At 39.2% G+C, this 26,364-nt stretch overlaps 1 protein-coding gene across 1 annotated transcript in view; it reads left to right on the top strand.

Annotated features, from left to right (window-relative positions):
* The window catches only part of SUCLG2 (succinate-CoA ligase GDP-forming subunit beta), a 237,892-nt gene that overhangs the window by 99,673 nt on the left and 111,855 nt on the right, over window positions 1–26,364 (top strand). Inside the window, exons 3-4 of the mRNA XM_060766395.2 lie at window positions 21,092–21,191; window positions 21,295–21,385. Of these exons, the coding sequence (XP_060622378.1) occupies window positions 21,092–21,191; window positions 21,295–21,385 (191 nt within the window). The remainder of the gene's footprint in view (window positions 1–21,091; window positions 21,192–21,294; window positions 21,386–26,364) is intronic.

Below are 26,364 nucleotides of genomic sequence, written 5' to 3'. Positions count from 1 at the left end.
GGATTTGGTACAAAAGTTTCAAAATATACTATTTTATGCATATTGCTAACAACTATTTAGTCCAGTCTTTTAAGTGGAGCCCATAAAGTGTTCCTGTTGTTAATCTTTAGCATTCTATAGTTATTTGGTTTATTGTAGAATGAATACATCAACATATGAGAGCTGCAAGGGTGACATCTGTTTTGCAAATATGTGGGGTTTTGAAAATATAGAAAAATTAAGTAAAATGAAAGAGTCTATGTGAGATGCAGCATCAATAGATAGTTTGTTATAAGAAATGTTATATCCGCTGCCCCCTCCCCCATTTGAATGTGTTGCACTGTGTTTTAAGCAGAATATTGGTGAGATGTGTCCCTTCTCCTTTCTGGTGGTAAATGATGTGGCATTAGGTGTTGCGCCATAGCGATTAGAATGTGGAAAGATGGGTACTTGGGTTTGTAATTTGTTTGTATATAATATGATTGGAGGTTGCATTTAATCTTGTTGAACAATGTAAAGTAAAGGTAAAGGTTTCCCCTTGACAGTAAGTCTAGTTGTGTCCGGCTCTGGGGGGTGGTGCTCATCTCCATTTCTAATCGAAAGAGCCAGCATTGTCTGTAGAAGCCTTCAAGGTCATGTGGCCTTGACTGCATGGAGTTCCGTTACCTTCTCGCCGAAGCGGTATCTATTGATCTACTCACATTTCATGTTTCCAAACTGCTAGGTTGGCAGTAGCTGGGGCTAACAGCGGGAGCTCACCCTGCTCCCCAGATTTGAACCACCGACCTTTTGGTGAGCAAGTTCAGCAGCTCAATGCTTTAACCCGTTGCGGCACCTGGGGCTTCTTGTACAATGTAAGCTGATAATAAAGTTATTCTATTCTATTCTATTCTATTCTATTCTATTCTATTCTATTCTATGAATGATTGCAGTTCTAAACTTTTAAACCTTAACATGAACAGCACCATACCTCAGGACCACCAGAATGCCATTCCTTAACACTTTATGTGTTAAGAGACATTTGTAAGAATCTTTCCACATGAAGCTGTTTTTATGTTGGCTCAGCCTATTTTCCCATCTAGACCAGATCAGGTTAAGTATCCCTTATTCAAAATGTTTGGGACCAGGATGTTTCGGATTTATTTATTTATTTGGGTTTTGGAATAGCTTTTTAAATAATTTTGTGCAAGAATTAAAGTTTGTGTGGATTGCACCACCAGAAAGCAAAGTTACTACTTTATCAGCTGCCCTTGTGGAGTATTTTGGTTTTTGGAGTATTTTGACACTGTAGATAATGCGTGCTCAATCTGTATTATTTACTCTCAATGATAGTAGCTCTCAGAGAGAGCTTTTAACCTTACCTACTATCTGATCCTTTTTACAGATGATGCCAGGAATCAAACCTAATCCCATCTGTATGTAAAGCATGGACTCTTTCACCAAGAGTCTGTGGATATGCATATTTTTAATCAGAGCTTGTAGTACAACTTAATCTTCTGTATTCTGGGCCCCCTGGACATTATACCCAAATAAATAAATAAAATAATGTTTCCAAGCTTTGGTGCTCACTGATAGGTGAAGTGAATCTCCTAGTAGATCACTCCCTCATTTTTGCGTATCCCATAGAGGTCTTAAAAGAATGTTCAATTTCTTATCAGATGATCTGATATAAAGCTAAGAATCATTATATATCATTCTTGAGTCCAAATATTCATTCAGGAATTCGTTGTGCCTTTCTTTTCAGAAGAAGTGGAAAGTCCAGGATTATTTTACCTCAACGAATAGAAGTTTGGCTTCACATAGCTGAATATGTAAAAAAATGGAATTGGGATCTCTTCCTCCTGATTTCTATTCATGAAATGTAGGAAAGGGAAGACTTTCCAGATTTATAATGGCCCCATCACTTTCCTGCCTACTTTATTTTGTAATGGAGATGTGCTTGGTTGCAGTGGTTGTCAGGCACCCTCCCTCCCCATTGCACTTCCATGGAAACCTTTGTGAAACTTTGAAAACAAAAAGCATGTAGTGCTATTGTTTTATAGCTATTAGCATGTTCTCAGCCATAATAATTTGTAAAGGGAAAGATGCAGTCTTAATATTAAGCAAGGTATATGCAAATAAGTGTAGAGTTTGATGTTGAAACTTTCTGGAATTTGGTAAAACTTTTTTATTATTGTTTTATGTTGCCTCTCTTCCTGCATTCATTTAACAATCTATTGGAGATGGGAGAAAGTGGTTACAGAATTACAAACTTAAACCTAACTCATACACATCCAGTAGTTTACTCACCTCAGAACCCGAAACATTAAACACAGCAAGTTTAAAAGTTGCATGAGCAAATTGAATGATGGAAGCCCTAGGGTTGGTGTCTATGGGAATAATTTGGAGAGGCAATTCATAACACAATTTAATTTAGGAATTTACTTATTTTAAAAAGCCCCTCTGTTTCATGAAACAAATCAGACGAAAATCCATTGTTATAGTATATGTAACAGAGGCAAAACAGATGAGAAAAATACCTGTCATGCACTGACTGAGCCCTGAAATGTTCTCTACCAAACTGGTTTTTATTTTACCATAGGTTAGACAGCTGATCAACATTTTAGTCTTACAGAATAAACACCCAGAGAATTCCAGCTTACCCTCTGCTGTTATTACTGTTGTTTTGTCCTGGTTTTATTGAATTATAAAATGGTGGTGCATTCTTTTGATGAGACTTCATCACTTTACAATAGTTAATATATACCAGTTGCCTCAGGGTCACAATATTTCTTTCTTCTGCTGTTTAATGCAGAAGATTTCTTTTTTAAATGGGGGGGGGGGGGTAGAGATTCTGAAAAGCTAGAGATTCTGAATCCAAGCATATAAAACCACATAGTAAACAAAGCAGTAAGATATATACAGAAAAAAAATGATTCCTCTTTCCTTCTCCACTGTTTCTGTGTATGGTTGGTCCTTGGTATGCCCATGGATTCTCAAGTACCATTATATACAGATGTGAAGTGAAATGGTCTCCCTTATATAAAATGACAAAATCAAGTGGGTTGTTGTAGGGTTTTTCAGGCTATATGGCCATGTTCTAGAGGCATTCTCTCCTGATGTTTCGCCTGCATCTATGGCAAGCATCCTCGGAGGTTGTGAGGTCTGTTGGAACTAGGAAAATTGGGTTTATATATCTGTGGAATATCTAGGGTGGGAGAAAGAACTCTTGTCTGTTGGAGCTAGGTGTGAATGTTTCAACTGACCACTTTGATTAGTATTTGATGGCCTGGCATTTTTTTGTGTGTGTGTGGCTTGTTAGTGCCTGGGGGAATCTTTTGTTGAGAGGTGATTCACTGTCTCTGATTGTGTTTGGATGTTGTTTTGCTATTGTAATTTTAGACTTTTTAAAATACTGGTAGCCAGATTTTGTTCATTTTCATGGTTTCCTCCTTTCTGTTGAAATTGTCCACATGCTTATGGATTTCAATGGCTTCTCTGTGTAGCCTGACATGATGGTTGTGAGAGTGGTCCAGCATGTCTGTGTTCTCAAATCATATGCTGTGTCCAGGTTGGTTCATAAGGTGCTCTGCTATGGCTGACTTCCCTGGTTGAAGTAGTCTGCAGTGCCTTTCATCTTCCTTGATTCGCATTTGGGCGCTGTGTTTGGTGGTCCCTATGTAGACTTGTCCACAGCTGCATGGTATACAGTAGACTCCTGCAGAAATGAGAGGATCCCTCTTGTCCTTTGCCAAACATAGCATTTGTTGGATTTTCTTGGTGGGTCTGTAGATAGTTTGTATGTTGTGTTTCCTCATCAGCTTCCCTATGCGGTCAGTGGTTCCCTTGATGTATGGCAAGAACACTTTTCCTCTGTGTGGATCTTTGTCTTTACTCTTGTGGCTTGTTCTTGGTCTTGCAGCTCTTCTGATGTCTGAGGTGGAGTATCCATTGGCCTGTACAGTTTAGGTGGTTCAGTTCATCTTGGAAGAGGTGGGGTTCGCAGATTCTTTTTGCACGGTCTGCCAAGAAGAAAGCGCAAAAGCTGGGTTGCAGCTAAACATCAAAAAAACCAAGATTATGGCAACAAGAATGATTGACAACTGGGAAATAGAGGGAGAAAATGTGGAGGCCGTGACAGACTTTGTATTTCTAGGCGCAAAGATTACTGCAGATGCAGGCTGTGGCCAGGAAATCAGAAGACGCTTACTTCTTGGGAGGAGAGCAATGTCCAGTCTCGATAAAATAATAAATAGTAGAGGCATCAGACTGGCAACAAAGATCCGCCTAGTCAAAGCCATGGTATTCCCTGTAGTAACCTACGGATGTGAGAGCTGGACCTTAGGGAAGGCTGAGCGAAGGAAGATAGATGCTTTTGAACTGTGGTGCTGGAGGAAAGTTCTGAGAGTGCCTTGGACTGCGAGAAGATCCAACCAGTCCATCCTCCAGGAAATAAAGCCCGACTGCTCATTGGAGGGAAGGATACTAGAGACAAAGTTGAAGTACTTTGGCCACATCATGAGGAGACAGCAAAGCCTAGAGAAGACAATTATGCTGGGGAAAGTGGAAGGCAAAAGGAAGAGGGGCCGACCAAGGGCAAGATGGATGGATGGCATCCTTGAAGTGACTGGACTGACCTTGAAGGAGCTGGGGGTGGTGACGGCCGACAGGGAGCTCTGGCGTGGGCTGGTTCATGAGGTCACGAAGAGTCGGAGATGACTGAACGAATGAACAACAGCCAAGGCTTTAATGGTGCTTCTTTTTTTGCTAGAGTGATGGTTGGAGTTTTTATGTAGGTATCTATCTGTGTGTGTGGGTTTCTGTAAACGGTGTGACCCAATTGTTGATCTGGTTTGCGGATGACTAGGACATCTAGAAAAGGCAATCTTCCTTCATTTTCTTTTTCCATGCTGAACTGGATGTTTGGGTGGATGCTGTTAAGATGGTCCACGAACCTGTTTAGTTCTTCTTCTCCATGGCTCCAAATGGTGAAAGTGTCATCCACATATCTGAACCATATTGTGGACTTTTTTGTTGCTGTTTCCAGGGCCTTCGACAAGACATTATCAAGGTTTGCCTTTTGGGCAACGTCCTTGCAGACACGGCCCATTTAGTTTCTCAAGTCTCTCCTGACACACAAACACACACAAAACCTCCAATTCTGTGAAGGCTTTCTTTCATCAGGCATCAAGCTCTACAGGTAATGATAAGATATTGCTGTTTTGATACCATGATAGACTGCCCGATAGGCGGCCGTCCACTACATAAAAACTGTGCAGCTTCATAAAAATAAAGGGATTCATGCAGTCCTGATTTAACAATAATTTCTGAAAACCCTGGACCTAAGGTACAGGCTTTTTAATGTTGCAATGCTCCCTGGGCTGCACAGACTATACAAGACAGCCACTTGAAGATAACAAACTGTTTTGATTTTTAAAAGCACCAGTAAAACCCCATAATTAATTGATTTACCCTGTGACAGTGACTTTTGGATCTCCGCATCTATCACCCTCAGCCATCTGGAGGTATCCTGCTATGTTCGATCTTTCTTCCCAAAACTCACTTCCTTCTAAATGTCCTTTTCTGTGAAACCTATGGCACGACATCTTCATTCCCATCTTCTGTCCCTATTTAGTCCTGTCTCCATCACTCTTTCTTTCCTTTGTTGTCTCTCTTGCAGCAAATTTTAGATTACATGCCTTCAGGGCAGGACCTTGTCCTCTTGTATTTTGTCAGACACTATATAATTGAATTATGCTCCAAGAAATACATACAGAGCGGGAATAAGAAGCTGATAGGAGCTCTTGGGGTGGTGTAATCCTGAAGTCCAACTAAATAGAAAAAGTTTTTTTCAGTGTGGTCCCATTCTTGTCTTTTGAACTGTGTGGAAGCATCCAGATAGGAACAGTGTTTTAATTGTACAGTAGGCATCCATAGAGACTATCTTTCCAAATTTTGCATGGATATGCAAAACCATGGATTATAGTGAACCGTATTAAAATGAAGGGCTTCCATCCTAGGAATACCATAGAGTTTTACCGGAGGACATAGAAACTGCCCAACTGGAGCATATTTTGTCAGACACAAAACACACGGGTAGGGGAGTTTTATGAATTTTCTTAAGTTTCATTTCATTTCCCCAGCACAAGGGGGTTTACAGAAATAAAAACAGAGATTGATAAAAGTTTGCATTCGTAAAAATGATTACACTAAGAAGTCAATAACCATATAAAGTGTTGACATAAAACATAAGGAAGTGTTATTCACAAGTTTATGCTAATTCATCTTATTTTGTATTTGGCGATATATAAGTTCACTGCCATAGTTCCTTGCTATGCAAAGAAACAAGCCAAGGGGATGTTTCCTTCCTCCTTCTTTCCCATTGCAGTTTCTGTATTTTGTCATTCTCACAAAAAGAAAAAAAAATCAAAAGCAGCTGAGGAATACCTATGTGCGTATTTTTGCAGCTTGGGGCAAGAACTGTGTGTTTTGTTCTTAATGACTGCTTGGCTTCAATACTACCTGCTGCATGATGAATAAAACCCAATCCTCCAAGCTACATTATAATAAATTTTGTTATGAGTTTGAGGACACAGCTGAGCAGTTTTACCAACTAACCCTATACGCACCATTAGGAAGACTGAAGGAAAGCAGCATGGGAGGGGAACCTCTAGTATGCTTTCCATCTCTGTGCAGCAGAGTAATTTATATATTTATTACAGATATATCCTTCTACTTTTCTGCTAAGCTCAGTGCAGGATATCTGTCTTTCCTGGTCTCTACTTCGTTCTCACAGCAACCATGGAAACTGAAACCCGAATTTCCCTAGTCCTAACAGTATTCTAGCCAATGGCCTTGACATGCTGACAAATCTGTCTGGATACTTTGCCCTAAGCAGGCTTTATAGACTGACAAAGGGTGCACCCATACTGTAGAATTAATACAGGTTGACACCACTTTTAACTGCCATGTCTCAGTGCTGTGGAATCATGGAAGCTTTACTTTTACATGATCGTTAGTCTTCTCCGCCAAATGAGTACTGATGTCTCAACAAAGTACGAGGGTTATCCGGAAAGTAAGGTTACAAGATTTTTTAAAATACAAAGAATGAATATATTTTAATAAAACATACACGGGTTGTAGCAGAGGTATTACATTATTTTTCCACATACTCACCATTTAGTTCAATACATTTTGTCTTCCATGGGACAGGTTTTTGATGCCTGTGTCATAGAAGTTTCCCTCTGCCTTTTTCAGCGGGTTTGTCACTTCGATTTTTACCTCGTTGTCAACGGAAAAGTGTTTTCCACCAAAGTGTTCCTTCAATTTAGTCAACAGATGACAGTCACTGGGTGCGACATTGGGGCTATGAGAGGGGTGGCTTAAAACATCCCAAGCAAATTAAGTCAACAACTCTTGTGTTACATGAGTGGTGTGAGAATGCTCATTGTCATGAAGGAGACAGACTCCCGCCATCAGCATCCCACGACATTTCTTCTGCCAAGTTTCTTTATGGTCACACAATATATTCCATACTCATTTTGTCACATACTGTCTTGACATTACATCCTCTCCATAAACTGAAACAATTTCACAATGAATTACAGCAGCATTCATGCCCTTAACATTTGGAATGAGGACACTCATCTCTAACCTTCACCTCAACACCAGTTGATGAGCTACTGACTACTGGCACTGCTTGTTCGCTTCAGCTGGCTTCCCACTACACGGCAGTGATACCAACTTGCCCTGCGAAAATTCCCTGCAAGAACTACGTGCCTTGTAAACTTACTTTCTGGACAATCCTCATAGATACTGTTATGACTTAATGCAGCTTGATACTGTCAAAGCATTAAGACATGACAGTATCAAGTTGCATTAATTCTACAGTGCAGTTGCAGAATCAGGTATATTGTGGAGTTTCTATGCAAGCAAAGGGAAGATAGTCATCTACCTCCAGTGAAACTGTTGCCTAGCTTTATCTGTTGTTGCTTATTAATTATGACAAATTTGCTGATGAGTTTCAAAACACCAAAGTCATATCTGTGGATAGCAGCAGTATCAAGCAGACTCAAACATAGCATAGTTGGAATGAATTTCATGCTGTGGGTTTTTCTGCTATTTTGATGTGGTGGAAAACACAGAGAAGGTCTAAATATTCCAAAGGCATCGGACTCCATCTGATCTCATTATCTCTGACCTGAAACTTGTGTTGGATGGTGATGTCGTCACTTTCTGTAAACTATATAATGATGGGCACCAGGGCAAAATGTGTGTATCTATTATATTTATTAATGTATTACTGCAATGAAAACCACTCATTTATTATTCTAAAATGTAGCTTTTGGGTAACCATTTGGAGAGAGCTCTGTTTATGTTAATTGCTACCAATGTGGTGTAGTGGCTTGAGTGTTGGAGTACGGCTTTGGAGACCAGGTTTTATATCCCTGTTCAACCATGAAAATTGACTGGGCGACACAGGGCAGACCACCTGTGAAGAAATCTTGCTAAGAAAACCTCATGATAGGTTCACCATAAGTCACAAACTACTTGAAAGCACACAATATTGTTCACAGCTTTAAATCTCTTTTAGAGATAAAGCTGTATATAAATTAATAATAATTACAACAACAACTACTACTACTACCACCACCACCACCACCACCAGAGTGGTATAAATTACCAATGAGTAATTCTGAGGAAATGCCAATGAACAGTGACGTTTCCTCCATTATAACAAGTGTTAGGAACAAATTACTTTAAAAAATAGCATAGCAGGATCAGAGTTGGAGAGGTGCTATGAATTCCTAGTCATAATTGACTGTAGAACATTGTGTCATTCAAGAAATAACTTTCAAAAGTGGCACAAGAAAAGATATATTATTTGGATGTGTATTTTGGGAGATCTTGTTTCGAGATTGTTTTAGACTATAGCAATCGGGATAAAGACACTGATGTTTTATCTAGAATTTCACATTTTCAATGTGATGTATAGCAATGGGTGCAAAAACGATTAATAACATTGTTTGACGGGCTCAAGAGACTGACCAATTTATCATTATAGATTGTAATGAGGCTTATAATTTTATAATACATACACAATATTTTAAAGAATACCACATTATAAAATTTAAGATTTATCTGTCTTCACCTCTGGAACTGAAGAGAAAAATGTGCAAGGAGAAGGATATGGACACTTCTTATTTGAAAGGATGATTACGTGCAAGGAGGATGAGCCACAAATGAGATTGCAAGAGTGAGGGAAAGCTTTAATTTAAAAGTAAAACACACAGATGATGCTCTGTGGATGCTTAACACGAGGATGACTCTGCTGAATTATTTCCCTGGGTGGAGGCTGGTCTGCATTTTATAAAAAAAAAACCTTCAGTTTTACACCTCAGTTTCACATCTCAGTTTATTAACTTGCTGTTTGTGGGAGTGCTATCTTTAAAACTTTAGAACTAGGAGGCTACTTTTGGATGTTGCTGCTCTTAACAAAACACCTGCTCTTGTTCTCTTGGAGAAAAAGAAAAATAACTTCCTTCTTAATTGTTTCCACCCAGTGTCTTTGTGACATGAAAACTCACCAACCAAAGAGAAATTAGCACTGTGTTCTGGCCCTGGCACATAGTGCTATTCAGTCCTAAGGCATAGGAATTTATTTGGGAAGTGTATCAGCCAGGCTGCCTATCTGTCTACCTATCTCTGCATCTACTGCAGGCAGTTCTCCTACTATTTTTTAAATTAACCTGCGGTTAAATCATGAGACTATTACTAGTATACATGTAGCAGGAACATAAGTAACTAAGTCAAGGGCAATGGAGTAGGATAAAAAAGTAGCAGTTGTGCTAAAACAAGATTAAGACTAGTGGATATTCGGCTGTGGTATTCTTGTAGTCCCCCAAAATCATTCATTCATTTATGAATGCTTAGATCTGCTGTTTTAACCATTAAGTTTCCTAGAGCGGCTTACCTTTAGTTAGTTGCCTGCACTCAGTCTTACAGTCTAAATGTAGATCACAAGAATGGGCGTGGTGGAGTAGAAATTAGAATCATAGAATCGTAGAGTTCGAAGAGACCTCATGGACCATCCAGTCCAATCCCCTGCCAAGAAGCAGGACAATTGCATTCAAAGCACCCCTGTTTAAAAGCTTCCAAAGAAGGAGCCTCCACCACAATCCGGCGCAGAGAGTTCCACTGCTGAATGGCTCTCACAGTCAGGACGTTCTTCCTAATGTTCAGATGGACTTGTAGGGTGGCTTGAATCCCTTCCTACCTGCCCTGAGATCATGTGTTCAGTGTAAGTTTCACAGATTCACCTAGATATGGTTAGAGAGTAAGTATGCTTAGATTATGGATTGTAATAAATCATTTCCCAAAAGCATTGTAATCCGTTGTAGTAACACCTTAGGATATTTCTGAAGGGTCTGGAAAATGCAGCTGCTCCAAAAAAAAGTAAATTAGCATGGGCCAGCATGGAAAGGCCATCATGCACATTTTATGAAGCTATTAAAAGATTTTCACAATCTTTCAGGTTGTTTCTGGACTCTATAACAAAAATCCTCCAACATTAAACCTAGGTAAAATTAGCAGTCTCATATCAGAAGAGCAATCTCTATTCTAACCCAGCCATATTGGTTTGTGATTAAGAATCCAGCAGTTAAATATACTCAGCAGTGAACCTAAACCAAGCTGCTCATTTTGGCTGCAGGCATTTCAAGCAGACCAGAGCAATCATAGTTGCTAAAGTAGGTCCAGTTTTTATTGATTCGCAATAAGCTTTCATTATAGCATGGAGTCCTTTTACAGTTTCAAGTTGTAGCACTTCAATTTGTATTCACAACACTAAAACACAAGGAGACATATTGTAAAATCTAATACTGTATGTTTTGTCCCTTGGAAGAATTGCTGCATGTAGACGTACGGTGATTCATTTGCTAGAAGACTGAATACAAGACTTTTGTATTTGACACAATCCTCCAAACAAGCACATTTTCCATTTTTTTGCTGCTACAGTGAAATGGATCCCGAAACAAGCAGGGCTAGAAAAATGACAGCATCTCTCTATTTGCCTCTCAAACAATTAGCTTTTAAGACTCGACTTTCTTGTACAATTAACAATGCATGGTTAAGTGGGAGTCTGGTTTCATCTATAACTCAGTCTAATTTACTTTCATTCAACTTGACATTGCTTTCATGTGAACTTTGTTTTCATCAGCATAAGTTGCTGGATAATGTTTAGTGGGAAAACACTGAAAAACATAGTGAGAGAAATTCACTGAGGGAAAAGCTAGCAAAATCATATAAGTGCTGAAATCATTAAAGTTAGCTCCACCAAACATAAATGTCTTCTTCAGTCTGAAAAATACAAGTGAGACAGGGAAAGGAGACTGGTTGGTTGACTGGTTGGCTGACTGTAAGACTGACTAATGTAACATGTCTTTCAGTGATGAGTATGAATGTAAAACTATAGAATTATAGAGTTGGAAGAAACCCCAAAGACCATTAAGTCTAGTCCCTTGCGATGCAGAAACACACAATCAAAGCACTTCCAACAGATGGCCACTCAGCCTCTGTTGAAAAACCTCCAGAAGAGGTGAGTACCATACTCTGAGGAAGCATATTCCACTTTCGAAACAATAATGGACACCTGCTTTTTTGCAGCAGGCATAATCAATTTATGCCTTATCTCCAGTGCCATCACTGCAAACTTGGCAGGCTGGGTGAATTCTATGTTTCCTGAGTGTTATCTTGGCTACATTGTCCAGCCATTTGGTCACAACATCCAGTTCCTTTCCACTGGACTCACAACCCCCCTACTCTCTAAACAACTTGCCTAGTATTAAAGACACTGGCAAAGTAGTAGTAATAACAACAACACTCTATTTATATTCTGCCCTTCTCACCTTGAAGGGGACTCAGGGCAGATCACAAGTACACATACAAGGAAAACATTCAATGCCGTTTGTATAGACCAGGGGTCCTCAAACTATGGCCTGCGGGCCGCCCCCCCCCCCCCGAGGGCATTTGTCCAACCCGTGGGGTGTGGAGAAGGGTGGGAGGCGGTGGGCGAAGTGGCTTCGGGGCCGCTTTGCCCACCGCCTCCCTGGGTTCAGCCTGCTCTTCTCCAACCTCTGGGATGAGGCCTGGCCTCATCCTCAAGGCAGGTGAAGAGGGGGAGGCTGCGGGCAAAGCAGCTTTGGGGCCGCTTTGCTTGACGCCTCCCTGGGCGCAGCCTGCTCTTCTCCGGCCTCCGGGATGAGGCCTGGCTTCATCCCGAAGGCAGGAGAAGAGGAGGAGGCGGCGGGCGAAGCAGCTTTGGGGCCGCTTTGCCCGACGCCTCCCTAGGGGCAGCCTGCCTTGGATCATGTTCAAGAGCTATGGATTGGACATCCCTTTGGGATGTGAATTTACATGTGTAGGCCTTAATTTTGCTGTTTACTACCCAACTACATATGGCAGAATGTAGTCTGTTCTATGAGCCACTGTGCAGACATAGTATCTAATAGGAGGATATTGGAAAAACATTACAGAAGGAGCCAGACATCATCATTGAGGCCCTATGCATACACAGAAACCAAATTGTGTTTATACATGACGTTGACATACTCCTTGTTGAATATAATGGCACTGCATATATACATAAGTAGTTACTCAATCATGCCATTATAATGAAAAGTAAAAATTATCAGGAAAGTTTTCCATTGTGGTTAATGAGGCATATTTAAATTTTTCCAGTTCAGTGCTTAATTACCAAATTAGTGACATACCCAATGCACTTTTAACAAGTATCTGACTTATCTTACTAATTTGTTTTCAGTTTGGAGTTGTGAAGCAAACACTCTAATAATGAATTTCACACTGTGTCTTATCGGGCAGTAGACGGGACCGGCAAAAGATAGAGGGTCCTTAATTGCAAAGTGAAGTGTTGTCAAGAGTGTTACGTTTCATTGCACTGTAGCACACCCCATGGTTGCAAGTATTGACACAACACTTTATTAGTCATGCTAGTTTTTTTTAAAGTTAGAGTGGATGTATGTGTAAGAGAGACAACAAATGTACATCTTTTTAAAAGACCTAGCAAGACCCTTATATTCTCCTGTACAAGTGTAGAAATTTTACTGAAAAAATCAACCCAAAAATATCTGCATCCAGTTAGCCACTCTTCAGCCTAAATACTGTAAATTAACTTATCAAAACATTTATTTATTTATTTATTTAAAACATATATATTCTGCCCCTCTCACTTCGAAGGGGACTCAGGGCGGAGCACAACATAAATGCGGCAAACATTCAATGCAGCAACATAAATAAACTACAAATATACATAAACACTAAAATCAGTTATCCAGCGTTAAAATTAACTGTTCAAAACCGTCTCAAATCATCCATATTGACTCCAGTCAGCAGATTAAAATTTCCTATTGTTGCTTTATTGCACTGTCCCAAAGGTTTGGTTTCACAGTCAAGTTTTTACCATCTTTCTGAAGGACAGGAGGGAGAGAGCTGATCTAATTTTGCTAGGGAGGGAGTTCCATAGTTGAGGGGCAATTACTGAGAAGTCTCTCATCCCTACCAATCGTGCCTGAGACAGAGGTGGGACCGAGAGCAGCGTCTCCCCGAAGATCTTAACCTCCATGGTGCTTCATAGAGGGAGATGCATTCAGACAGGTAGGCTGAGCCTAGACTGTATAGGGTTATATTGGCCAAAGCCAGCACTTTGAATTGTGCTTGGTAGCAAACTGGCGACCAGTTGAGTTGTCGCAACATGGGAATCGTGTGCTCCCTGTATGCCACCCCAGTTATTAAACCGGCTGCCTCTCATTGGACTATTTGAAGCTTCCGAACAGTCTTCAAAGGCAACCTCACATAGAGCACTTTGCAGTAGTCTATCATAGATGTAACGAGAGCATGGACCACTGTGGCCAGGTCTTACTTCCCAAGGTATGGGCACAACTGGTGCGCAAGTTTTAATTGTGCAAAAGTTCCCCCTATCCACTGCTGCAACCTGAGGTTCCATCCCCTTCTCTGAGTAGAGTGGCAAAAGGAAAGAGCTTCGTCTGTCCCAGGAGAACCTAAAAGAAGCATCAGCTCCATTTAATGTGATTTTAATGGGTTGTTTGTATTTGATATTTTAGCTATTGTTTTAAATGTAAATTGTTACTATAATTTTCTTTGTTTGAGCATCTAATGGTTGCCGATTGTGAGGCCACTCTGAGGCCCCCTCTGGGAATGAGAAGGATGGAATACAAACGTATGAAACAAATAAACAAACAAATAAATAATGTCTCTGCCATAGGGCCATTTCTAGCCTTTTTGAATGCCTTGGCTCAAATAGTGGCACTGACCAGGGTGGTATTGGTGCTTTCCTCTCCCCACAGAATCACCCTTAACTTATCCATGAGTCACATCAAAATCCATAATTTTGGACTTAAAACTTGTCCTTCACGTATACAAGAGTATATATATTATATGCCTCTATTGCATACTGTGTATACTCAGATTTCTTTTGAAGGCACTTGCTAGATGTTAACTGAAAAGATCCATTTAATCTTATTTTCTGAATGTGGGCTTATCCAATTTCCATACAAAGCCTATTAGTAACTTCGCTTTTCTCAGTACTTTATACAGTGAGAGTGGTTGAATCATGTATTTCAGATACAATTAAGTTACCTGTGTGAAGTACTCTTTCGTAATGCAATCGGAGAATGCAGGTTGGAGGCAACATTTTTCTAGAAAGGAATTTCTAGTAGTGTGCTTTTGTCGAATTAGATCTTTAAGTAAAATGGAAACATTGACACTGGAGAAGTGAATCAACTTGGTAAATACTCAACCATCAGGCCTGGTTACTGTAAAATAAGATTTGGCTGGTTTACTTCATTTTCCAGAGCTTGGGCAAATAACTGTGGAATTAAATTACTTCTTGTCACTTTCCCCAAGGGTGCCAGGAACCTGTTTGCAAAGTGTTCTGTTAAGTCGCTGTATTGATTAGTACTTGAGGTCTAACCTTTACATAGTTCTGCTTACTTTCCTACGTGCCTGTTTATGCCTTTCATACCGGTTGCCATGCAAGTTCTTTCATTGCCTTGATGGTCTTTTGGCAGGTTAACAAAAAATAAAAATACCCATTTCATTCTGCTCTTTCTCTCTTCTCCTTATTTGTTGTTGCCAAGTAAGAAGTAATCAGTATTCAGGCTATGAATACAACTGACTTGGCCTGAAGAGCCGGTGGCACAAAGGGTAATGATCGCAGTCATAATTGACAGCACTTATCATGGGGCATACAAGGCTTTCATTGTCAGGATGGTTAGCGATTCAAAGTAATCTAATTAAATGCTCATAGCGGCCATTAACAATGCCAAAATAGATGTTTTATCACAGCGGACGGGGCCATTCCTGGCTTTCTCGATTGTTGCTTGGGAAGTGATTTATTTTAAAATTCATCTTAATAATTTGTAGGCCTAGACAACACCGATATAAAATGGGATACTTTTTATTGCATTTAAATTTTCTTGTTATCTGCCTTTTGGGCGGCATGAATTATAGAAAAGCTGAGACAGGAAAAGGGGGCACATTGGAATGCTTGACAGTGCTTCGAGGAGAAGGATTTAAGGTTCAGAGTGATATATATCAAAAGTAAGTGCCCGGAAAACAGATATTTTCTAGCACACAGAAAGGGGAAGAAAGAATGTCTTTTTCTTGTTTAAACTTTATTCTTTTGTAAGCGGGAAGGCATTGCCATCTCATCTATTTTTCTACACACCAGATGTGAAGTGGGGGATTCCTAATGAAAACTCTCCCACTTCCATTTTTATTATAGAAACTAACACAGGGGTGGGGTGAGGGGGCGGGGAGATTGGATCAGGGCCATCGTGTGGGATAGGTGGTGAATGGTTTCCTTTTACCATTTCTTGATAGCTACACCTCACCCCAAAAAATCTGCTATTTTTCCTGGCAGAGGAAAATTGTTAGGTAAAAGGTAGATTTAGCTCTGAAGCTGGTGGGTTTTTAAAAAATAAAGTATCACCAATCCAAGATGAAGTGATGCCCAACTACATCCCCATTCTATTGTTCCTTTGCCATGCAGTTCAAAGTAAACAAATAATCTTCCAGGGAGCATGAATTTTCCCTGGAAGATTCAACGATAGGTACCTGGGGCCAGTGCATTACAATAGTTCTGAAGTGGGACTTGGACTGCCGTTTTCCACTTTAATTGGCATGGTAATACCTTATGGATTCCTGGGATTTGTAGTTTAGTACAGCACTAGAATAACTGTAGCTGAGAAGGCTGTGGAATGTTGCCATTGCCATTTAAAATAGAATCATAGCACCGTAGTTACATAGTGTGAAAGGAAAGCACGTTTTGATCCCAACAGAGCCGTGAAATATGCCAGATGATCAAGAACCAGCAGTTCTTACTCAGACCGACCTACCTCATGTTGAATTTCTCTGGGGATGAAGTAGAATGGAAGAGATGTGTTAGAAGAAAGGGACAGAAATGTAACAAATAAATCAAGATAGAGCGAATATTGCTTCTTTCATGGTCCACATCCCCTCTTCTGTACATGCATAGGAAGGGCTGTCTAGATTCATCTTGTACACCTGAAACCAAGGGCAGCAACCCAAATCCTTCCTCACGTTACTAGCTTCAATCTCCCCCCCCCCCCTCAACATTTTAGTTTTGTGCACTGCTTGTGAATTTAATGTGTGTCATGAAGTATTAAGTAATTCCGACTAGGGCCTCAGTCCAGGCGTGTACTTATAACAATCTTGGCTTGGGGTCTGATATCATCTCATCAGGTTTTAGCCTTGTATTTCCATATACATATTATATCTTTGGTATTTTCTCACTCATGCTGTAGCCAATCCAGCGCACCTTGGTTTCTCTCCAACAGTTCCTCTTGGCATGATGAGATCTCAGAATTTTATTTTCCTTCCTAGATTGTAATGTGCTAGTTTGCTAGTTTCGTCTTTAACATGCCAGTAGCCAAGACACTGAATGAGAGCCAAACATATTGGAGCCAGGGCCTTTACATTTCCTAATTGGTCTGTCTGTTCTGGAAGATGCATTGTTCCTCATTTAAAAGTGCCTGTTCCCACCCCCACCATGCTCTACAAAGTTTAGGGGATGCATCTTGGCATTGCTACTTGATCTGGCCACATTTCCAGAACCCCTCTGGTCTCAACAACTACAAATTTAAATTTGTTCTCTTCTAGCCTGAGTACAATTAGTCAGTCAATGGTACCAGTAGGAATTTTATTTTATTTTATTTATTTATTATTTATTTAGCAGTTTTGTATACCGGTCTTCTCACCTCCATTCGAGGGACTCAGGCCGGTTTCTAACATCAATATTACAGACAGTCATTAAAACATCATATTCTAAATCACACTAAAACATTAAAATAGCAAAATACAGTCATATGATTACAGTGGTCAGTCGTCATCAAAAATCATTATTCGTCGTCATCCATCCATATCACAGGATCATGGCTCATTCGTTGAATGCCAATCCCCAAAGCCAAGTTTTCACCTGTTTCCTGAACGTTAAGATAGAAGGGGCAGTTCTGATCTCCAGTGGAAGGGAGTTCCAGAGTCGAGGGGCCACCACCGAGAAGACCCTGTCTCTCGTCCCCACCAGCCGCGCCTGTGAGGCCGGTGGGATCGAGAGCAGGGCCCCTCCAGGCGATCTTAGCCATCTTGATGGCTCATAGGGGAGGATACGTTCGGATAGGTAAATTGGGCAGGAGTCGTTTATTGTAGTTATGGCTATCGTTGTGGTTCCTCTGTCCCTTCAGATTGATTCTGACGTATGGCAACTCTGTTCTTGAGTGTTCTTGGCATGTTTTATTCAGAGGCAGACTGCCATTTCTTTTCTCCTAGGTTGAAAGAGTGCAACCTGTCCAGGGGGTGGGGGTAGGGCCGTCTAATGTATTTAAGAAGAGAGCGACCAGTTGAATGGACATTACTCATCCCAGCTTCCTCATAGTTGTCATTTATGAAAGGGGAAAGTGTAAGCATGGGCTAATCTTTCCAAGAGAGTTTCAAAATTATCTGCATTGTATATGTCACCTAAAGTGGTACTTGTGCACAACTTTGTTCCTCTTCATTGAACATTGGTGCTGTTTAAAATATGCAATGTAAGAAGTAGTATCCTTTAAAAGTTTGTTTAAAAATAAGTAGTAAATAGTGAGGTGGTGTAAAAAGCTTAAATGAATACTGTTAATTTCTAAAAAAGGATATTTGCATTTTTTTTCAGACACAGAGCTGTGTTTAATACAACACTGCACCCACAGGAGTGTTTATGTTCCGATGATTGAAATTGGGATGTTGAGAAGAGTGAGAAATTGGAAAATCTTTTGATATGGACTGAACAAATACTGCTGCAATACAGTTGCAGTATTCCAAAAAGGATATAGAGGAATATGCTTGTTTTACCATAGCTTGGTGTAATCTGTTCTGTGTTTTTCCTATCTGTCCTCATTTTTTCATAGAGATTTAGCTAATCTGTTTTGCTTTGGCTTGGTATATAATTGATTTCAACGATTTTTAAGAAAACATCTCCTTCACTGCTCTTGTTTTGCAGGGCTTGTTTTATAAGCCTGTGGGATGATATGCTTGCTTGAGCCAAATATATGTATTTTGTCCTAAAATTAATTTGGTACATGGCATACCAGATAGAGTCTAACTTGTTTATTGCCATTCCTTGATAGCTGCACATTGGAATTGGACAACCAGATGAAGCCACATTCTTTAAATGATAACTGCTGACCAGGCCTGATGCAAGTAGTAATTTAAAATGTCTGGAGTGTAGGAAGTTGGCTTTCTCTGACTTACGTAATGCTCTCTCATTTGTTTTAGTTCTTCTCTAAAAGAACTGTGTAAGTATGTGGGGGATTAATGGGGGATAGAAGAGAAGCAAAATTATTTTTGTATAACTCCAAATTTCAGAAGGAATAAATACAGGGGATGTTATGGGATAAGTCCTCTCTCTCACCCACCTTAGCTTAGTACCTTATTAGTGGCTGTCCATGAATTAAGATAGAAAACTGGGGATTGAGTCTAGGGTCTCTGCATGTAAAGAAGCTTGTCTAAAACTGAGCTACAGGCTTAGATAAATTAGACTAAAGTTGGGAATGAATTTCATTTGAAAAGAAAGTAAACCAGCACTTCACAAGGGTTGTTGCATGCAACTGTCACAATTACATAAATTACCTTCTGGCCATAATTCTCCATAAATTAGAGCCAACTTGAAGACACTACTAAATACTAAATACGTTTGTGAGATACCAGTTTGAAATCTGCTTTTTTGTGTGTGTTTATAAGCACTCAGATAAAAATAATCTTGAAAAAAAAAAGTTATTGAAGAAGAGTACCATGTAGCATTGTAACGCTGTGCATTGATATAAGGCTGTGTGGAAGGGCTTTATATTTATTGTTCAAATTGTGCAGTGAAGTCACATTATAAAATTAGCTAATCGTTTGAATAATGAAAGTGTTTGAATTGGCAGAAATGGGTGAGTTATCCACTTGGATAAGAGAATAATTGTTCAGGGATTTTATGAAAGTCTGGGAACCATTAATTGTCTTTGTGCAGGAAAGAAGAGAGAAGATACTAACCGTGGGATTTGAGAATTAGTAGTTCAGATTGGAAAGTAGAAGTGCAAAGTAGCATTACTATTGGAGAAATAGGATTTAATATTATTTATACTGTTGGTAGAAAAGTTGGAAGTCAACTTTTGATTTATTCATTTTCCTTTCTGTAACCTGTTCTTATGTTGTCTGTATTCCTTTTAGTTATAGTTTTAGTGGTTTTTCATTTAGTAGTACTTGATAGTCAGTAATGTGTTGCTGTATTGCATGTACAGTATGGCCCCCACCCAAATATCTACATATTCAATTCAGTACGCACGATTTCACTACTATCCATGTCACAAGAAATTCAATGTACAGATTTGACAAATATGAATTTAATATGATGTGTGGGAATGAATGGAAGAATGGAAGGATGTGTGGTTGGAGTTAATAATTTTGGAAACACCAGTATAATATTAAGGCCTGCAATGACTAACTACCTGCTTGCTGGAACTGTGATTAAAACCTGCTAATAAGATCTGAAGAGTAAACTCTGATAAGAATTGGGACAGTGATAACAGAAATATTTACAAGGTTAAGAAGGAAATCAACACAAGCCTTGTGTTTGTCAACACCAATCAAGAAGATCAACATCTGGCCAGGTAACTTGAGATGGAGCCAGGATGGAAGTAGTCTATTATTAATTTACAACTTTGGGACTACATCAACAGAATATTCCTATAAAAGACTCAGTCTAATAATGCTCAAAGTGTGGCAGACTGAGGAGTCTGTTCCACCCGCCATGCTCTGCTCCATGGGAAGGAGAGAGATGGTGTATTCGGAGAGTGTCAGATATGCTATGGGAAAGCATGATTCTGGACACTTTGGGGCTTCTTTCTCAAGGGAAGAGAAAGAAGTGCGCTTTTGGAGTCTTGGATTTTGTGCAGCGAGTTGGGTTCCTGCATTGGCATTGTCCTTGGCATTGTTCTTAGAGAAAGAAGTTTTGGCATTTCAGCGTTTTGAAGTTATCGAGTTATGGAACTATACGTTGGCAGGCTGCAGGAAAGTAGGGTCTGGCCTAACAGGTGCTTCCCCAAAGAGGGAGAAAAGGATACGGTAATATTTTGGATGCATGTGGATGAATGCATGTGAATGTGTGTGAATTTTGAGTGAAAATGTAATTCCCCTTTGTTTGGTTGTTAACCAATGTAATTGTAAATCCAATGTAGTTGTGTAGAATCTATATGTCTGTATATCTAATGTCATTTTTTGTCTAAATGTTTTTCTGTAATCTGATATACCCTCTCACACTGGAAATTGGAATAAAAAGAACCTATGCTTCAAAGTTATTGAAAAGTCATTCATGATATCCACAGTTTCAGGTATCTGTGGGAGGTCTTAGAATCCATAGCCCATGGATTCAGGGAGGCATATTGTATTATTTTTTCATGAATGTCGATTTTAGTAAATAATTTTTTTAAAAATGAACTTAGCTAATCATTATTGTAGTTGAATAAGACGTTTTAATTACACTGCTTTTGTCTGTTTTCTCATGCAGAAGCTACAGAAATTGTATTGAAGGCTCAAATTTTAGCTGGAGGGAGAGGAAAGGGTGTTTTTAGCAGTGGGCTGAAAGGAGGAGTGCATCTGACGAAGGAGTAAGTGAAAAATCACAGCAATTATTATTAGTCTTTTTAATTCTTTGTATGTGATCTTAAAAATATATATATTCGTATTTATTCTCCTCCCTCTTTCATATAGTCCCAAAGAGGTTGGACAGCTTGCAGATCAGATGATTGGATACAATCTCGTAACAAAGCAAACACCAAAAGATGGCGTTAAAGTTAAAAAGGTAAGAAATTCCTACTGAAAACCACTGAAAATCAGAATTGACATTGTCAGATGCAGCTTCATGTTATTGGAAAGACATAGCTTGGAGCTGTTAGGGAAATTACAGTTCCTAATATGGATCAGATCGGCATTTTACAGACATTAACTTTCTTCCATTCACATTTCTAAATTACAGTATTCTATTGATCTGATAATAGAAATCACCAGTTGTTTCATACTCTTTTCTTTACAAGACTTGAAAATTTACTGTCAGACATTCACTCAAAACAATAATGCGAAGCAGGTTTTCTCTGACTGGCATAACTGGCAGGAAAAATATAGAATCGAAAGGTCAAGCACTAGAATCAAATCATTATGGCTGCTATTGGAGCTTCGAACCCCATAATGAGCAAAGTGGTAAGGACATAGAAAGGTCAAGGTTTAATTTTTGACATCTCCATTTAAAGGGTCTCATCTAAGAGCTCTAGGAAAGACTTCTATTCAAGAACTTCGGTCACTACTAAGAAATGATGGTATTTAAACAGATGCAGGGCTTGGAAATCTTGTTTCTCTGGGGTCTACAACTCAAGAATTTCTCACTGGCAATATTAACTTGAAAATTTAAGGAGTTGTAGCCCAAAACAAAACAAATATTTTCCAGTCTCAAGTCAGATGGGATATTATTCTGGCTATGAGGCAAATGTACCGATCTGTACATTTCTTAAAGTACATTATTATTTGTGAAAACTGGTTTGAAATGTTGGTTTTCGTTCCTTTCTCACAGGAATGCACTGTTAGTTGAAAATATGGAATTGCTTGATGAATTCAGGGCTAGCATGTCCTTGATATTGGGATTTTATGTCTTTAAGGAGAAGCCTTAAAACTCTGAATTGAGGACTGGCAAATACAATTTACTAGAGCAAAAACTAGATAATGCTGAGTGCATAATGAACTGAACATATAAAAAGGCAATGTACTGATCATAAAAATGTTTTATCACAAACTGTAGTTATCCACTATATCATGTATATATAGATGTTTCATTGATTTCAGCAGATCTCATTGGCATGTAATAGTTGCCCATGGGATTGCTGCAAGAACATTTTAGATGTGTAAAAACTCTTTCCATCTTTTCTAAATTTCTCAATATCCTCCCAGGCACTCTTTAAACTGACTTCAGCCTGCTCTTTTTCTCTTTTATGTGTGATTGAAATATCAGAGATCAATTTTTAGATGGTTAAACCTGAAAAGAAGGCTTCTACTTATTTTTGAATCAATTGGTAATGAAAGACTGGTACGATTGGAATAGTTTATTTAAACGAACATTCATTAAAACAGTGAACCCAAACTCTAATCCTCTCGGTCTTGTAGATATGAGCTCCCAGAAGCCTCTGTTCCCTTGGCCAATGATTAGGGATTCTGGGAGTTAGAGTCCAAAACAGCATCTACACGGCTGAGAGAATTTCTAAAGAATTGTTTTGAAATATTCCTGGATTCGTGAAATTACTAGCACAGAAGGATTTAGAATATCAGGATTCCATTATTTGCAAAACGGCCATTAGCCAACAATATGATGCTGCTACCAAGAAGACAAATCGTATTCTTAAGTTGATGTCCTTAACTGTGCTAAGAAAAAAGTTTTCTGTCTGGATGAAACGATGGCTGGAATGCTGCATTTGATTTTTTCAACCATGTCTGAATTTTTTCAACCATAAATTAAAATTAAAACAAATAGGATATGTTTTTACTAAAAAGTGTATACCTGTTGCATCCTAGAACAGGAACAGGACCCTCTAATCATTAATTACACCACACCTTGAATGAAGGAAGAATGCTTTTTATTTGAAGAATAACTGGAGCCAATAAAAGAGATGATTATAAAAATAAGAGGAAGTCCAAAAGCAAAAAAGCCAAATCAAGCAGCAACATAAGCAGTGTCCAAACAAAGGAATAATAACAATGTCCCAAAGCTTGCAGAAATAATCCAAATGTAATGAATAACCAAAAAGCCCTTAGAATAAAACCATGAACAGTCTAGCCACTGCTAATCCACTTGAAAAACCATGAATCCTTAGAGATGAGACCACATGAAACAGAAATATCCAGGAGACTTGAGCTTGATTCCAAACGATGCCTGGTCTAAAGAAAATTCTCTAAGAGCTCAATTTAAGTCCCAAAAACTGATTCCTACTCCCCCCAGTTCTTGGCCTTAACTGCCAAATTCTTTTTGACCTGCGTAAACATTGAGCCTCTCGACGGTTCTGGCTGATTTCCAGGTGGCGACTGGTCTTATCTATCTTCTCATTAACTGCAGTAGGTATGAAACTATCTTGCAAACTCAGGCTTGGAGAAGGGAGTAAACTTTCTTCCCTGCCTGTGACAGGAACTTTCTCATGAGAACTTAGCCTTTCCCCTGACCCTTCTCGATCAGAGACTGCAGTAACCTTATTGTCCAAAGTGTCTCCATTTTGCACCTCATCTTCATTGATCACATCAGGTTCACTACCCAAATCAGACCCAGAAACATTAGAAGGGGGAAACACAATCACAGATTCAGGCTCAAACACAGGCTGAGTCCCAACAATACCCATCCCAAGAAATATATCTCAGAAATAGAAGTTATGGGTCTACTGACATATCAGAAGAGATGTAACGAATAAGCAAAAGCTAAGGCACCAGATCCCATCTGATCTTGGAATCTAAGCAAAGTCAATCCTGGTCAGTACTTAGATGGGAGACCACCAACAAATAGCAGATGCTGTAGGCTGTATTTCAGAGGCAAAAACTGGCAAAACCACTTCTTGAGCATTCCTTACCTAAAAAAACCCTATGAAATTCATAGGGCTGTGATAAATCAACAGGGAACCTGAAAGCACATATACACACAATGAGTAAACACATCCTCAATCATACCTATGCAAGATTTTCTCAATAGTTTTCATTGATTGATTGATTGATTGATCGTATTTCTATTCCACGCTTCCCACCCCAAAGGAGACTCAGAGCAGATCACAAAACACATATATGGCAAACATTCAATGCTGTTATACACAGACAGGACAGACAACAGTACAGATAGAAGTATATAGCCTTGTCCCATCTTTGGCATCTGGGAGGTTGTGCTCAATCCTGACCACGGGTGGGGATGCTGTTGCTCCATCTTCCATGTCGAAGAGCCCTGTTCACAAACTTCCACCTCTTTTTTTATTGAACTGCCAAACGTTTGATTGGCAAGATTTATTGCAGCTGGTGGCTAATGTGCTATGCTAAAGCCTGGTCTCTTTACTGTATCAGAACAGGCTCTTCCTTTCATGAAATTTCTGCATTTTTGTCCTGCTGTCCGTAAACATAGATCACAGCCTACATTAGCTTCAAATGATGTTACTTTTCAACACAAGTAAATTCCTCCACAACTGTTCTTAGTAGTCTTTCTATATTTCCTTCCAGCTTTTAATGGGAGAATGTGTTAAACTGCATTCATCCTTCTATGCTAACACTGCACAGTTAGGGAAGTGGACCCCCTACCACCACCCCACGATACATGTGTGTGCTGGAAACCAGCATTATCCTCTGTAGCAGTTCTTTGAAAATTTTGTAATATGTTTTCCATGTGTTAAATGTTACAAAATGTACTGTGTGGTAGAGATTATTAGATTGGAAAATAAAGTGCAGGGTATATCTCTTCCCCAAACCCACTCATGAATTTTTCTATCTTTCCTCTTCTTCCTTACTTAAAATACTCGCGTCCATCCCTTTTGTTTTACATGGCTCCATTCTCCCTCCACTGATAATTTTGTATGAGAAAATAAGGTATTTACGTGTAAAATTTGCAGCAAATCACTGAAACTACAATTCCCCTGCTGGTTTGAGGAAATAGGAGGGAAGTATAGATGGTGTCCTTATCAATACATGAAAATACTTTTCTTTCCTTCTAGTGATACTTAAAATGTTGATGCAAGATCAATTTGTCTTAAATAAACAGAGCTTCCCAGCTCCTTAAGAAGTTGGCAGCTATTTTATAGGTTTACATAAAATCCTCTTGGGCATCTTGGCATTTGGAGAACTTGGTTATCTGCAGAGACAGTTTTTGTGTATCGCAAACCTATTACCTGTCCCTTTTCTCTAAGCAGTAAGAGAATTAACTTGAGTAAAGTTTCAGTTGAAGACCTGAATGATTAAAAAAATTGACCAACCATGTAATGATAAATCAGTGAAAACTTCTGTAGCATCTATTAGTAATAATGAGTTGGTGAATGTAGGATTCCATAAATTTTTTTAGACTGCTATGCCCTGTTCATTTTGGATAACTTGGGACAACGTTACAAATCTAGGTGAAGAGCATTCATATCCTTGCAAAGGCCAGTCAACAGTTTCATCTTCTGGAACTTCTGAAAAACGATTTGCACTTAATAGTTTGTGAGGTTCCCAAGAGAAGTTCTTGAGATATATGACAGCCATTTGTATGTACATTATTCCTGAACTAAGGAACTGAGCTGTATTTTGAAGAGGGAATCCTTGTTTGATCTTTTAAACAAAGGCTTGGATGGCCATCTGTTGGGCATGCTTTAAATGTAATTTTCCTGCTTCTTGGCAGAGGGTTGGACTGGATGGCCCATGAGGTCTCTTCCAACGCTATGATTCTATGATTCCAAGCTAACATGTTTAATAAAGGATGAAGATGCTAAAGTTTTCTTACTAAGCATGAGCACTCCCCCCCCCCCTTTATTTTCTTTTCCAAGGAGAATTAGCAGTGTTAACTTTGTTAGGATGTATGGAAAATAATGTAATAATCTTGATATTATTTATCTCACCATGTGATCCCCCCCCCCCCCCCCCAATCAATCCACTATCAATCAAGAATACATCTCAGATTACTGTAAAACAGCCAGGAAAGTGGTGTTCTTCCCTCATCTCCATACTTTGGGAGTTTTTAGCATAAGACACAGTTCTTGAGGGGTTAAATTGTACTTTTCAATTTGACTTTTGAAAGTCGTTCCTCAT

The sequence above is a fragment of the Anolis sagrei genome, chromosome 2 (genome assembly GCF_037176765.1).
Source record: "Anolis sagrei isolate rAnoSag1 chromosome 2, rAnoSag1.mat, whole genome shotgun sequence".
Taxonomy (NCBI): domain Eukaryota; kingdom Metazoa; phylum Chordata; class Lepidosauria; order Squamata; family Dactyloidae; genus Anolis; species Anolis sagrei.
Note: the sequence above shows the minus strand (reverse complement) of the source record. Positions and strands in the feature narration are given on the sequence as shown.